This window comes from Hemiscyllium ocellatum, chromosome 19, assembly GCF_020745735.1.
Source record: "Hemiscyllium ocellatum isolate sHemOce1 chromosome 19, sHemOce1.pat.X.cur, whole genome shotgun sequence".
In the NCBI taxonomy this organism is placed as follows: domain Eukaryota; kingdom Metazoa; phylum Chordata; class Chondrichthyes; order Orectolobiformes; family Hemiscylliidae; genus Hemiscyllium; species Hemiscyllium ocellatum.
In genome coordinates, this window is record NC_083419.1 from 43,841,399 (window position 1) to 43,858,368 (window position 16,970).

General features: G+C 39.3%; 1 protein-coding gene across 1 annotated transcript in view; it reads right to left on the bottom strand.

Moving 5' to 3' along the window:
- Positions 1-16,970, bottom strand: part of LOC132825069 (cystine/glutamate transporter-like) — a 74,720-nt gene that overhangs the window by 39,430 nt on the left and 18,320 nt on the right. Inside the window, exon 5 of the mRNA XM_060840077.1 lies at positions 13,531-13,630. Coding sequence (XP_060696060.1) covers positions 13,531-13,630 — 100 coding nt within the window. The remainder of the gene's footprint in view (positions 1-13,530; positions 13,631-16,970) is intronic.

Consider the following 16,970-nt stretch of genomic DNA (forward strand, 5'->3'; position numbering starts at 1 on the left):
GAAATAATTTCCTTAAGAAAAATCTTCACCACAATCTCAGCAGTAGCATTAGTAGTAGGGTGGCTTCAATCCACTTAGAAAAGACATCTACAATAACCAAAACATATCTATTACATTAGCATTTACTCAACTCAATGTAGTACAGTTGGAGTATCTCAAAATGGCTGCCTGGTGAAGGGTATATTCCCCTGATCACAGGGAACACCCTTGCCATGGTTATGCTCCCAACAGATCAAGCAATAGTCACTAACCCTCTGAGCCAACAAACTGCAGGCAGGTGCTCAGAAGTAAGTCACTAACCGCTCTGGCACCACAATGAGTTGTGCAATGAACACATTCAATAACCCATAGTACAAGATCACCAGACATACAAGTTGGAGTGGGAGTAATCCAGAGTTGAGTGTCAGGGTCATACAAACAGCCCAACTTGGACCATAACAGCTTATCAGTGTCGGGGGCATCCCCCTGAAGTTTAACAACCTCTTGGATGGTTAGCATTAATTCATCCGAAGTAGTCTGGTTTTTGTTAGAATTTGTAGGTTGCCTCATCATTCTGGGCACAACCATAAGATCCCCTTTCGAGGCTGCTTTTGCTGCTGCATCTGCTAAATGATTGCCAATGTCAACTAAACCTTTGTTATTATGATAGTATATTTAATAAATTTATCAGCTGTAAAAATGATTTATGAGAACCTCTCAATCTGTCTCCTTATCCCTTTTTATTTTGTAACATTCGGTTTTGCTCCTCCCAAAGCCTCCTAACTCCTCCACTCTCTCTATACTGCAAGACTACCATTCCAAAATCCAGTGTTGAGTAATCCAGAATTTCTTCAAATCAAACTTTGGATATTTTAAGCCATCACCCACTGCCAGGTTGCAGTTTTTATCTTCGTACTTATTGGATTTTGAACTGAAGTCCCAGTTTCACATCATTTCTATCAGAGGTTGTTTACTTGCACCTCTGCATCTTTCTCATAATTTGCCACTGAAGCTGCTGTACATGACAGCGTTGTCACTTGCAGACTTGATGATTTCCCAGATTTGGTGTCACCTCAGCAGTGAGTCCTAGTTGACTATCAACAGCATCCCCACTGAGCTACATTGTCTTCTGACTTAAACGGAATTTGATGCGTACTTCCATGGAGATTCATTTCCCCTTTGGAAGTATCGCTGTCCAATTATTAAGATTCATGGATTCAAAGTCTCCCTCATTAATTTAAGGCCAACCTTTAAACTGTGTAGTTCTTTGGTATTGTCATTACATTTACATAGAGATCTCTCAGATTGTAACCTTGTCTCGTATGCACATTCCTTTTTAAGAACTTCAACCAGTTTAAGAATACCCTCTTTGGTCAATTTGATGCCTAATTTAGTAGCATTTTCATGCCAAGAGGCTAGTAAGAATTATCTTTAAGTTCCTGACAATATTGATGCCAAAGTCCAATTAATTCTATTGTTTTTGAGCCCATATTTTTTTCGCCAAATTTGCTGTTGGGCTGTGACTTTACCATGTCTTCGGACCTCCAATGGCCACTGTTCATCACCTAATTGTTTTGGTTGGGTCACCAGACAACTGTCTAAAACTTTGGGCTATTTCTGGATATTTATCACATAACGCCTGCAAAGGATAATCTTTCTTAATGGTCGAATCTACATCATTTCCCATAATTTCTTATTTTCAAAGCAATTTAAAACAGATGAATATTTCAACATATGTGACAACACAATATTAAAAGACATTTTTAAAGTGAATTTAAATCTTTAAAATACAATTTTCTAATCCAATTTAAATATCTAAATCACAATTTCTTTAATCAAAACAATTATTTTATGTGTAGAGCTGCAGAAAATAAGACACAAACATTTAAACACATATGCATACCAACCAGACAACGAGTTAAATTTTCTACAGGCTGAAAGGAAACAGAAACAGCACTGTGTCTCTTCTCTCTCTCTCTCTCTCTCTCTCTCTTTCTACCGCCCCCACCCCCACCCCCCCAAACACAGACACGCACACTCTCTAACCTTTTCCTCTATCACCATTCAATTCAGGACAGGTTTTTAATGCCGTTTCGCTACTCTGCGATGCAGGAAAATATGCAACTAGAACGGATTTTAACTTAATCCCTAAAAACAAGATTTTCTTCCCAAATTTATATTGATTTACTTTTTCATCAATTACACACATATATCAAAGTTTGTGAGAAGATTTGTAGCTCAGGTGCTCGTTGTTGTGGTGCTGTTCGCCAAGCTGAGAATTTGTGTTGCAGACGTTTCGTCCCCTGTCTAGGTGACATCCTCAGTGCTTGGGAGCCTCCTGTGAAGCGCTTCTGTGATGTTTCCTCCGGCATTTATAGTGGTTTGTCTCTGCCGCTTCCGGTTGTCGGTTCCAGCTGTCCGTTGCAGTAGTCAGTATATTGGGTCCAGGTCGATGTGCTTATTGATTGAATCTGTAGATGAGTGGAATGCCTCTAGGAATTCCCTGGCTGTTCTCTGTATACATATATCCTTGGGACCTATAACTTTTACCTTATATTCCTATTAGTCCAAGTAACTCAGTCCCAACAAAATTTTCTCTTGGCAATCTGCCTTTAATGAATAAAATTCACAACTTCTCAGTCATTGTCTTTATGACCAGGCAGTGTCTCGTCAGTATTCCATTTTGGAACCTGAGCCAGCAACTGGTGTCCTATCAGACGTCTGTTTCGGAACCTGAACATCCTTTTGTATAATACCTTTTTGTATAATCTCACAGTTTATCATACCATTACAATATATCGCGATATTTCTTTACGTCTGTCTTCTCACACAATAATATAAAATCTGTTTATCACAAAGTCAGTATCTCGTCCACATTCTGTTTCGGAACCTGAACCATCGACTGGTGTCCCATCGAACTTCCATTTTGGAACCCGAACCACCTTTTTCATGTAGATCCTAATGTCTTTAAATCAAACTTTTGTCTCATAGATCAAAATCTCTTTTTCTCTTTTAACAACTACAAATTAATTTTTCCAAATTACATACTTGACCGTCCCTTTTTGGACTTTTATGGAGAGTCCCCAACTCCCTTTTTTAAAAATCCTTTGACAACCATCTCTTACCAAGACTGATCCTTTTCAGGCTGGATGTTGACAATGAACAGCGAGGGGTTGAGTCAGCCGCAACTTGAATGAGAGGAAAACCAAATGGATAAAATACTCACGTCTGGCTGGCTGGTTCCTCTACACTCAATAGTGGAGGACTCAAGGCTCTTACACCGCTGTCCACAATCTGAATTGAGTCACGGCATTGAATGAAGATCTGAACACCAGGAGGGTGTCTCTCAGTTCCACAATCGGTCAATAAACAAACTTGTAAATGACTCTTTGTCAATGACACAAGCAATCGTTTATTCTTTGATAGGGCCGGGTCAGTAGACTCTGATCAGCCCAGACATATGAGTACTTCTAGACCACCAAAAGAATCCAATGTCTCACAGAGTTTGCATAGGGTTCATATACATTGTTCATAGGCAGGAATAGAGATGATTGCTTGGTAGTAACAAAGAAAATAGCATAAAGCATTCATGTATACGGTCTCAGCCTATCACGATTTTTTGTAAACAACCTGTTCATACAATTGTATTTATCCTGCCTTGTGTTTAGGGTTAAACCTTTACTTCTGTATTTTATCAAATCTACATCAGTCTGCAGTTTCTTGTTTCTGTCTGGTTCAGTGCAATCTAATTTAGCAATGCAGAAGCCATTTTGTGCAGCTCCTTTAGCCATTTTGTCCTACCTGCCAGATGCCCATATCCTCACATTCATTTCTAAGTCATTAATGTACTTAACAGATAGCAAGGGTCCCAGCACTGATTCCGCTGGTCAAGGGTTCCAATGAAGAAACAACCCTCCATGGTGGCACAGTGGTTAGCACTGCTGCCTCACAGCGCCAGGGAACAGGGTTTGATTTTTGCCTTGGTTGACTGTGTATGTGGAGTTTGCAGATTCTCCCCATGTCTGTGTGGGTTTTTGTTGGCTGTTCTGGTTTCCTCCCACAAAAGATGTGGAGGTTAGGTGGATCAGTTATGCTAATATACACTGAAGTGTCCAGGAATGTACAGACTAGGTGGGTTGCCATGGGAAATGCAGGGTTACAGGATAGGGTGGGGAATGAGTCTGGGTGGGATGCTCTTCAGAGGGTTAGTGCAGACTCAATGGGCCAAATGACCTCAGCACTGGAGGGATTTGAGAGTCTTGTTCACTGCCACCAAACCACCTCTCAGTTCCTGTTACATTTGAGTCCACTATCACTGAAGCTGTCTGTCTTTATCCTCCCCTGCTGTGCAGCAGAACCAACCACCTGATTTGGAGGTGCTGGTGTTGAACTGGAGTGGACAAAGTTAAAAAACACACAACACCAGGTTATAGTCCAACAGGTTTATTTGGAAGCACAAGCTTTGGGAACACCACTCTTTCATCAGGTGATTGTGGAGTATAAGATCGTAAGACACAGAATTTACCACAAACATTTACAGTGTGATGTGACTGAAATTATATATTGGAAAAGACATGGATTGTTTGTTGAGTCTCTCATCTTTTAGAATGTTGGTTTCAGTTCTTGCATATATACATCGCAGAACCTTTTTAAAGGTACATTCTCAAGTGAACTCTATTGATTGGTGTCATGTCGGCCCAGATAATGCACTGAAGGTGTGAGGTGCCCGGTGTGACAACAGTATCCAATATGGTATATCTGTTTGAGAGGGGATTAGTTACAGGGGACTCCTGCATTGCCTGCCTGTGGTTGCTAGTCTTCCTGATGGTCACCCAAGTCTTTTCTGCCTGTGTAGCCCATACTTATGGTGTGACCAGCTCACCAAGTATGCAGCCTCAGCCTCATGGATACTGTATAACAATTCCATATGGTTAATCAGGCATTGCAGCTAAACACACTACCTGCATACAGTCGCCATGGATACTGGAAGTGACCCTGACTTCCCACACATTACAACAGGACGAAACAAGTGCCCTGTCATTGTGACCTTCCCAAATACAAACAATAAATGCATGAAACTAAATTATTCATTCAATGGATTAAAAAAATTATTCAAAATAGAATTATTAGTCACATGGACAAACATGCGTTAATTCAGAAGGGTCAGCAAGGATTTGCCAAAAGAAATTGGAGCATTTTGAAGAGATAATAGAGAGGCTTGATGAGCACAAGGCTGTTGATGTGGTACATACAAACTTCCAAAGACTTGAGATACAGTGCCACACCACAGACTTGTGAGGATGGGCAATAAATGCTGGCCCAGCCAGTGATGCCCACGTCCCACAAGTGAAAAAAACAATCCACTATGATGGAGCTCCATAGTTCTGGTTCAGACGTTTGAACTGGGCCTCTTCCGAAATATGGACTACACCTGTTTTCAGAATCCTATTTTGTACTGTAGGATTGTTGAGGAAGTCCAAGCCACACCTACTTTTTATGGCATTGGTTCATTAATTCATGAACATATTAAACAATGTTTAGAAATTTAAATTGCTTTTCAGTGTATTAATGACTGAATGTAAGTGAGATAAGTAGGTCTGGTGGCAGGATATGGTGGAGCATGGAAGGCCACCTGGTCAGGTCAGTTTGGGTTGGTTTGGAGGGCTACTGAGGCCTTGATTGGCAGATCAGAGGTGAGGGTTGGAGGATTGGGGCAATCAGAGGGTCAGGAAGGATTCAAAAGTTTGAATGGAAATGTCAGAATGGGGGATGGAGGAGATCAGATGACTGGTGAGATGGAGGATTAGGATAGGTTAGTTTGCAAAGGTCAGTTATATTCAGGAATTAGAACTGTTTTCGACTTATCTAACATATTAACTATTCAGGTAAGTAAGTTAGAGCCCTCTAAATTTCCAAATGAAATTTGGAGACTTTTGGAGGTTCCAGTTGTAGGGCAGTTGCCCATTGAAATTTTAGACTTCCTGTACAACTTCATTGTCAATATGTCAGACCATCTAAGGGATATTAATATATATTGTTAGGGGTGTGTCTGCTCTCCGACAGTATGCAGGCTGGAAGATTGACCCTGCATGTCAAATATAGTGGGGTTAGTACACTATCATTTAACCTTTAAAAACATGATTGAATCTAGTTCTGAAAAATTATTGTCAGCATTTAATATTAATGATTATGTGAATAGGTTAACAATTATATCCATTGTTTACCCAACATGCTGAAGATGTACCTAAGAAAGAACATTGATCTCTAACCAAAGGTCAAAAAATATACTAGTTATTTACAGGATATTCTTCAATATGTTTATATATCATTTTTGTAAAAGAAACATGGTTGTGAACTGGAGGTGACTTCAAGATTTTATTTTTTGTTAGGCTTTCATTCGTAGTTTTAAAACTCTGTTACAGTTTGACATTAATTAGTAATTACATGGGTTCAAGAATTTTGTTACTTCTATTCAAACTGAATTATTGAACTTTTCTTTCATTGTCAGCAAATTTTACACTAATGTCTCGTTGCCCAGTTATAGCTACAGTTAATCTGCCTCAGTGAATTTGGACTTGTTTCAGATCTCGTGTCAAAAACTGAAAGGCTTTGTGCTTGGCTACAACAAACTCAGTTGAGATTGTGGGTGTTTCAGTGTTACTTCTTATTAATGTTATCATGAACTAATCTACACTGAGTGACAAACTTTAGCACTGGTATTTTTCAAAACATTTTTCCACTCTTGCCAAAGACACTTTTCAAGCTTAACGTCTCTCAATTATTCTGTCATTGAGAATGATTACAGTTTCATTGTGACAAAACTGACACAGTCAATATATTCTATGAAGCCTAATAGGTAAACATTTTCAATACACTTGATTCACACTTGAAGGCCCAATTGGAGCATCATTCTCTTACTAAGTGAGTCCTTATTTGACATTATGCCATTTGGCTGTAGACTCTTCCACAAAGGGAAACAACCTTAAAGCATCTACCCTGTTAAACCCTCAGAACCTAATATCCTCTCATTCTCCTAAACTCCAAACTATTCAACCCCACATCATAACTAAATTCCTCCATACCTGAGATCAACCTGATGAAGCTTCCCTGGATTGCCTCTGATGCCAGTGTATTGTTCCTTCGATAAGGGGATCAAAACTGTTCACAGTATTCCAGAACTGATTTGACTTGCACTTATATAGTTTTAGCAAAATCTCCCTAATTGTATACCGCATTACCTTTTGAAATCAAGGCCAGCAGTCCACTTGCTTCCTTTGTACCTCCTGAACTTTGGATTTTAGTTTTATTTTTGTGATTTATGCACGATAATTCCCAAATCCTTTCTGCAGTCTTTTCCCATTAATAATATGCAGCTCCTCTATTCTTTCTCCTAAAGGAAGAATATGTCATATTTTCCTACATTATGTTCCAACTGCCAAGTTTCTGCCCAAATACTTGAACCTTTAATATCTCCCTGAAGACTCTTCATGTCATCCTGAACTCTTGCCTTCCCCATCTATTTTTTGTTTCATCTGTAAACTTGACTATAGTACATTCACTTTCCTCATCCAAGTCAGTAATATATATTATAAATAATTGCGGTCCCTTCACTGAACTAGCTACAGGTTGGAAGTCTGACAATGTTCCTTTTACCTCTACTCTCTGGAGTAAATCACAAGTATAAAATGAGGTCTGCAGATGCTGGAGATCACAGCTGCAAATGTGTTGCTGGTCAAAGCACGGCAGGCCAGGCAGCATCTCAGGAACAGAGAATTCGACGTTTCGAGCATGAGAGGGCTCATGCTCGAAACGTCGAATTCTCTGTCCCTGAGATGCTAAATCACAAGTATGATGTAGACACTCTTGTTGTGATGCTGAATGAGTTTTCTCACCATATCTCACTAAACTCTCCACTATCATTGTCATTTGAGCCCTCATACCAAAAATACCAGCCTATTTTCATTCCACGTGCCATTCCCAAAGCAACTCACCATTCACTGGAGATCGCAGAATTGACAGGTATTCCTGGCATGGGTATCCTATTTAAAAGAACTTTGCCAATTTGATAAGCATTATCAGTCTGGGACTGTCCTGCACAGTTGTTGAATAGTTCTTGGATATAGTAGTCGGGGTTGTTCCACTTGTCTCCCACCTTTTTGATAAAGATGTTACATGGGCTAGGGGCGTTTCCTGACTCTAAGGATGTTTGGAAAATTGCTAGCATCCACTCACTCTGTAGTCACTTTCTTTAGTATCCTGCAAAACATCCCAACAAACAAACCCCTCACTACATGCACACATACCACTTGCAACCCTCAATACATTCACACACACCACTTGGGCACCCATCCCACACACATCACATGGACATTCCTCAAAACACTCATACACCCTTCAGTCTATTCCAGGGGTGGGGAACCTGCGGTCTTTTGGGGTATTAGTTGTGGCCATCTGCCTATTTGTCCGCAAATACTAAATCCGCCTCTATAAATCTGTATACCATTTTAAAAAGTTTTACTAGTAACCCAGTCATATCAACAACTAAGAAAAGAATGTTAAAAGAAGAGAACAGAGTATTCAATGAAGAATGGGAATTGCAGTATTACGTAGTTGCTGTGAAAGATAAAATGATGTATCTGCTCTGCGACACCATAATTGCAACAGTGAAGAAATACAATGCATATCAGCATTATGCAACTCATAAGGACAACAATTATGCTAAACTGGAATGAGACCCCCAAAAGTGTACACTTAAGAAAATGAAAGATCAAAAGCAGCAACAGCAGCAACAGCAGGACAAAGGACTGACGTCACTGAAACAACTTATAAAGTCGCATATATACTTGGAAGAAGATGTAAGCCATTTAGCGATGTGGAAATCATGAAAGAATGCATTGTTGAAATTGTAGGATGTTTAGATTCAGATAAAGGTTAATAAGTACAAACAACTGCCTCTTTCAAGAAGGACCATAACTGATTGGCAAGATGAATGAGCTGTCAATGTAACAGAACAACCTCATACAATATGCCAATACAAAGACATTTATTATTTGATTGCCTTGGATAAATTCACTGACATTACTAACTCTGCACAGGCGTTATTTTTTATTTGCGTTATAACTGCAAATTTTCATTGCCACAAGGAACTCTTATGGCAAGGATATGTGTAATTAGCACCATCGTTATCTTCACAGTAAACTGCCATGAAGCGAAACTGAATGTATGTAATTTAGTAAGTGCATGCACAAATGGTGCACCTTCCATGAGAGGAAAATGTGAAGGATTTGTTGTGTTACCACAAAAGGAATTGCCAATTCCAGATACTTTGACTTGTTTTCATTGTCTTTCACATCGGCTGAATCTCTGTGCCGAATCTAGTGTTTTAAGTGACACACTAAAGTAAGTTATAGGTATTGTAAGCCACATTCAAGCAAATGCACCATGGCATTTACAATTTCGCAACATGCTTCAGCTTGACGATGAAATATTCAGTATGGGTCTGCCATATCATTCGAAAATGCACTGGTTGTCACAACGACAAATATTTGTAGAACTTTTATCTTTGCAAATTCAAATCGCAAGATTTTTTGAGGAACTGAATGAACCATGTGAATTGCCAAAAGAGGATTTCTGCAGAAATGCTGCATTTTTGTGTGATATGTCAAAGCAAAATGACCTGGATGTTTTCTTGGAGGGAAAAAAACCGATATTTATATATGATATGTGGCGAAATGTCTGGCATTTCGGGAAAAAGCTGACCTTTTTCAAAACTCTCTTACCTGACTGGAACTTTCAGCTGAACACTTTCCTGAACTGGCAAGGTAATTGTGAACAGAGTACAAACAAATCATGAAGGAAATGTAATGTGAAAGAACACATGGCTTTTCTAGACTCCCTGACTGAAGAGTACAATGAAAGGTTTGCAGATCTTGAGAAACATGATCTCACCCTGAAACTAGCTTTTCGATCACACCTGGTTGCTGCCTCCAAAGCACCTGATAACTTAGAGATGGAACTGATTGATCTGTCAGAAGATAATATTCTAAAGTCTCTATTTGACGCTAAGAGGAATCCCATTAAAATATGGAAAGATGCCATTGATAACCCACTTCTATGTCAACATGCTTGTCGGATACTGTTTGTTTTGGCACAACCTACTGTTATGAATCAACATTTTCATATTTGACACATATTAAAATGTGCTTAAGATCTCAGGTGATGGATATTCTCCTGGAGGACTAATTAAAGCTACGGTCAACAAAGTTGGAACCAAATATCTAATCCCTATCTCACAATAAGCAATCTCACAAAAGTCATTAAATGGTTTGATGTCTAAGTTTTTCACTTATTATTAATTCTGTTGTCAACTTTTCCAAACAAATAAATGTGTCTTTGCTGAATTTTTATTTTGTTTGAAGTCCTCCTATAATAGCGGGCATTAAGTAAAATTAGTAAATATGTCAACAAAAATTTGATATTTTGTTGTATATGTGAAAGTCTTGGCAGTGTCTCTAGGTTCTCCATTAAATAAAATGTGACCTTCCGATGTAAAACAGTTCCCCGCTCCTAGTCTATTCACACATGCTGCTTGTGCATGCTGCACTCAATTCACAGGTCAACGTACACCCAATCATTTCATTCGCATAATTTTACACCCTCACTCCATTTATAAGAATGTAAGGTATGGGAAAGATGAAGAGCTTTATGGCCTCCTTAGGCCTACAGTGCCATGCAGTAAAATCATGGCTGACCTGATTGTGGCCTTAACTCCAGGTTCTGCCTGTCACTAACGACTTAGCCTGGGTTGTACTTAATGACCAGCCGCCTCTACTTGCTAGGGAAAAGAATGCAAATGACTCTCTAACAAAAGAGTGCCCTAGGCCCAACCAACTTCAGCTGTTTTCTCCTTCGCTCCACTATAACGTCAGAATTAGCTGCCACCACTGCCTTAAGTGCAATAGGAATGAGTAATAAATACTGATCCAGCCAGAGATGCCCATACCCCATCAATGAATTAAAAAAAAAGAAATCCTCTCCATCAGCAACTTAAAAGAGACACTCCTGATTTTGAAATGTGCTCCCTAGTTACAGATTTCCCACAAAGGGAAACATGTTCAATGTGTTCTTCTTAAATCCCTTACAATTATACAAGTTTCAATAAAATCACCTTTTATTTATATAAAATCAAGTGAATATAGGCCCAATCCTACTTAATCTTTCCTCATAAACAAGCCATTTGTCTCAGGAATCAGCCAAGTGAATCTTGCTTGAATTGCCAACAATGTAAGTATGTCTCTCACTAAGTAAGGTGAATAAAAATGTACCTGTAGCAATTGTAATGAGGTCAGCACCTGGACCTCATGGAATAGGAGTTCCTTGATTGAGGCTGTTAATCTGGTCCAATCAGGGAGCCCTGATTGACAGATACAAACAGTAGTATCAGAGATTCTGACTCTGAGAGCTGACTCTGAAGAGGAAGTATTGGAATCAAGGACTTTTCACAAGTAAATAAAGGGTGACTTGGTCACGAAATACCTGTCTCTGTTGAGTTATCTCATTACCCAGTGCCTTAGATGTGGTGTCGTCAATGCCTTGCATTGTTGTAGCAAGGCTTCCCTACTTTTGCCCTCCATGCTCCTTGTAATAAAAAAACAATATTCCATTTGCCTAATTACTTTCTATAATTCCCTATGGACATTTTGTGAATAATGTACATAAATCCATTTCTGCTGCAGTCTCCTGTTAAATAATATTCTGCTTGTCTATTCTACCAGTCAAAGTGGATAACATCACACTTTTCCACATTATATTCCAACTGCCAAAAGTTTGTCCATTCACTTAACCTAGCTATATCGCTTTGCAGACTCTTTGCCTCCTATTTATCCTCATATTGTCAGCAAATTTAGATTCAATACAGTCAATCTCTTCATCCAAGTGATGGGTGATAGTTGAGAAATGACTACTGATCCCTGCAGGTTGCAGTTTGGCATCTCGAAGATGATCTATTTATTCTGACTGTTTCTTCCTATTAGTTAGTCAGTCCTCTGTTCACTTTCCACTATCACCTCCAACACAGTAAGCTCTTATATTGTATAGTAACCTTTGATGTGGTGCCTTATCAAATTGCCTTTTGGAATCCAAATACACATATTTACTGGTTCTTCGTTATCTCTAGTACATTGGTCAAACATCATTATAAATGGACAAATATCTGAATTAAGTGTAGAATTAGGATCACCCTTTTATTAAACAATATTGACTCCACCTGATTGCATTATGATTTTCTCAATGACCTACTACCTCCTCACTGATGGATTCTATAATTTTCCAATGCCAAATGTTAGGCTAACTGGCTATGACATCCAGTTTTCTGCATTCCTTCTTTATTGAACAGAGGCGTTACCATTACAGATTTCCAATCTGCTAAGATATTCCAAGAAGCTGGATAATTTTGGAAGATTACAACCAATGCATTGACAGTGTCTCCACCACTTCTCTTAAGACACAGGTTCCAGGTTATTTGATCCAGAGGACGTTAGTCTCACGTTCAATGAACATTCCCATCACTTTTTCTCCAGTGATGGTGATTGTTTTAACTTCCTCCTACCATTCTGCCTTTTGATTTTCAACTATTCTTGCAATGCTCTTCTGTCTTATATTCTGAAGATAGATTGCAAATACTTATTTAAAGCCTCTGTCATTTCTTCATTTCCCATTATTAATCTCAAGTCTCATTCTCTAAGAGTTTAATAGCCTCCTCAGTTACACTTTTTCCCTGTTATATTCTTTTATTGCTTGTATAAACCAATTTCTTTCCTTTTCTAATCATCTTTTGCTCGTTTCTAACACATTCAAACATCTTTTCTACAGCCCTCACTCTTGTATTCTGAATACAAACTCCTTGCTCTATTCACATACTCAACCTTTGTATCCCTCAAACTATTCATATACCATTTACACACATCCCTCATTCTCTAGCGCACATTGCTGTCAGTTCACACAGTTATGCTTTGCATATGTTTCACTCACTTCATTTACTTTTCTCACTCTCATTCATCTTCCCTTACTTTCTTTGGATTTATTCACTGTTCCTTTTAAATATAATCTGCTCACAATCTCATTTAGTTTCCACACATCTTTAAAGCTCAACCTGCTGTTTTCACATTTTATTACATTGCTAACAACAATTGTTCTGTATCATATTTCTTTTCAGTGCTAATCTTTTTTTAGAGGAATGTAGGGTTCCATTTTCAATGCATCTAATCAGCTGAATCACAAGTTTGAATTATAGCTTTCTATTAAACAACAAAGACAGCTTTTGTTTCTTGTGTCATGAATTGAGTACAGTGTGGGATTTTGCAACTTCATGTCAACTGAGCACAACTGTTGACTTAAGTAACTTTATGCTGATAAATAGAGGTGAACTCTGTAGTTTAGCTTGTTGCTAAAAATAATGAAAAGCACATGCAGCGAGCAATGCCCAAGTTGTGTAAACATGCGTTTCCTCTTACACCCTCATGCAGGTTGGATATCATCGAAGTGCTTACATACCAACCACTGTAGGCAAACATGCCTGAGTAGAAAGCCAGTGGAATTCTGTCAAGTGTAATTGTATTACTGTCGAAGGCATTTTGAAAGTTTTCGGTGCGTCCTGTGTAAAGAACAGAAACTGAGTTTAACAAAAGATAAAGATAGACAAGTTTCAAAGTTAAAAATCACACAACACCAGATTATCATCCAACAGGTTTATTTGGAAGCACCAGCTTTCAAATCATTGCTTCTTCATCAGGTGGTTGTGGAGCAGAACCACAAGACGAAGAATTTATTGCAAAAAGTTACAGTGTTATGCAGCTGAAATATATTAAACAAACTCAGATTAAATCTTTTGTCTTTTATAATGGTTTTGCTAATTTTGGTTTGTTAATATGTAAATCCCAGAACTCCTTATACAACATATTCTCAAGATAACTTCAGATTTTCTAACACAATGTGTCATCTCAGCTCAGACAATCCATTAACAGTATGAGGCTAAAGTCTGTCTGTGTCCCAGTTTGAGTCAAACTGGTTCCATTTCTAAAGGGGGATTTACAGAATCGTACGTGGATTGACTGTAGGTTACACATTTTTTGAGCAAAATAAAATACAATGCTGCGAATACAGATTCACCTCATAAACTTATGTGTGTGTGTATGTGTGTGTGTGTGTGTGCAGGAGAGATGGAGTAAGTGTATGTGTGTGAGAGAGGGAGCGTATAGTGTGTATGGGTGTGAATGCATGTGAGAGAGTGTATGTATGTGTGTGTGTGAGCTTGGTAAAGTAGGTGTGTGAATATGATGGGATATAAGCCTGTGAGAGGGTGTGTGCATGGGTATGAGTGTTGGGGGCGTATGAATGTGCGTATGAGAGAGAGCTTGTGTATGAGAGAGGGTCTTTGTTCAAAAAATGCACAACCTACACAATCCATGTAAGATTCTGTAAATCCCACATTAGAAATGGAACCAGTCTGACTCAAGATTGGGACACAGACAGACTTTAGCCTCATACCTTTAGTGTACTGTCTGAGCTGAGATGACACACTTTGTTAGAAAACCTGAAGTTATCTTGAAAATGTGAAATGCCAGGAGTTCCGGGTTTAACATATTAATGAACTGAAACTAGCAAAACCATTGCAAAAGATGAAAGACTTAATCTAAGTTTGTTTAATATTTTTCAGCCGCATGACACTGTAACCTTTTGCTATAAATTCTGTGTTGAGAGTGTGGTGCTGGAAAATCACGACAGGTCAGGCAGCATCCGAAAAGCAAGAGAATCGACATTTTGGGCATAAGCCCTTCATCAGGAATGAGGCTTGTGGGCCGGGGTTGAGAGATAAATGGGAGAAGGGGTGGGGCTGGGGGCAAGTTAGCTGAGAATGCAAGAGGTAGATGAAAGTGGTGGAGAAGTGATAGGTTGGAGAAGAGGGTGGAGCAGATAGTTGGGAAAGAGGATGGACAGGTCAAGAGGGTAGTGCCAAATTGGAGGCTTGGGACTGGGAGAGGGGCAATGATGGTCATTGCCAAACTCTAAGCATCCAACGCCTGGAGGAAGAATACCTCATCTTCTGCCTTGGGACCCTGCAACCCTTCGAGATTAATGTGGATTTCACCAGTTTCCCCATTTCCCCTCTCCCCACCTTATTCTAGTCCCAGGCCTCCAACTTGGCATCGCCCTCTTGACCAGTCCATCATCTTTCCCACCTATCTGCTCCACCCTCCTCTCCGACCTATCACCTTCTCCCCCACCTTCATCTACATCTTGCACTCTTAGCTACCTTCCCCCTCCCCCACCGCCCCACCCCCTCTCCCATTTATCTCTCAGCCACCCCGGCCCGCAAGGCTTGTTCCTGATGAAGGGCTTATGCCCAAAACTTCAATTTTCCTGATCCTCGGATGCTGCCTGACCTGCTGTGCTTTTCCAGCACCACACTCTCGACTCTAATCTCCAGCATTTGCAGTCCTCTGTGTCTTATGGTCCTGCTCCACAACCACCTGATGAAGCACTGCTTCGAAAGCTAGTGCTTCCAAATAAACCTATTGGACTATAACCTGGGGTTGTGTGATTTTTAACTATGTCTACCTCAGTGCAATACCAGTCCCTCTAAATCAGAAATTTCAATGATTTGTAGATCACACGTTTGTCTCAACTAGGAGTATGGCATGTAAATATTGAATAAATCCTTAATTATTAATGTAATAAAGAAACAAGTTCTCTAAAACTTATGGTGGAGAAAGTGAGGACTGAAGATGCTGGAGATCAGAGCTGAAAATGTATTGCTGGAAAAACGCAGCAGGTCAGGCAGCATCCAAGGAGCAGGAGAATCGACGTTTCGGGCATGAGCCCTTTTTCAGGAATGAGGCTTGTGGGCTGGGGGGCTGAGAGATAAATGGGAGAGGGTGTGGGACGGTGGGGGAGGGGGAAGGTAGCTGAGAGTGCAAGATGTAGATGAAGGTGGGGCTTTCTGAAGAAGGGCTCATGCCCGAAACGTCGATTCTCCTGCTCCTTGGATGCTGCCTGACCTGCTGCACTTTTCCAGCAATACATTTTCAGCTCTAAAAATTATGGTTAACATATATGTGAGGGATTATGTTTGTATTTAAGTCTATTAGTGAGGTAACATTGAATAGATACCTATAGACACAGCGAGGTACGCTTGACATAAAGCCTGAAAAGAAGAGATAACAAATGATAAAGGTAATCAAAAGGGAAAAGCACCACCAATACTAAGGAAATTAAAAAGGAACAAGTTCAGTTAAAAGTTAGAAGAGAAATTTGCAAATTAAACATTATAGAACAATGGTGAATGGTGAAAACGGAAATTAAGGAATGGACCAGATCTATTCTCACAAGAAGTAAAGATAATTTGGCAAAATTGAGTTGGTTCAATGAGTAGAGAAATTAAAATTGGAATACAGCTTAAAAAGAGTCAACACAGCTCTATGAGCCAAATATCTTCCTGCTCTGCTTTAACCTGCTGTCTGTGCTATTTTGTTTCATTATTTTATATACAGACATTAGTTGTCACAATTGTGGAATCAGATCTTTACCCTGAATAATCTTGAGACACTTTTTTAACATGAATACTCAGTCAAACCAGATCACATGCTTCTCTATGATTATATGATTCTTTATTATTGAATTCATAATTAATTAATTAATATTGAATTCACTATAAGAACTCGGGTACCATACTTCACAATTCCACCATGACTACAGCAGGTTACAGTTATTTTAAGTCCAGTGACTTCTTCAGAGCAGTTCTGAGGAAGGGTCACTAGACTTGAAATTATAACTCTGTTTTCTTTCTACAAATACTGTAGAACCTCGATTATCCCAACAGGACGGGTGGGGAGTATTTTGTTCAGATAATTGATTGTTTGGATAACTGGAAACAAGTGGTAATTTATGAGTGTCGGTTATCCAAACATTACTCAGTTATTCAGCAATGCATGCCA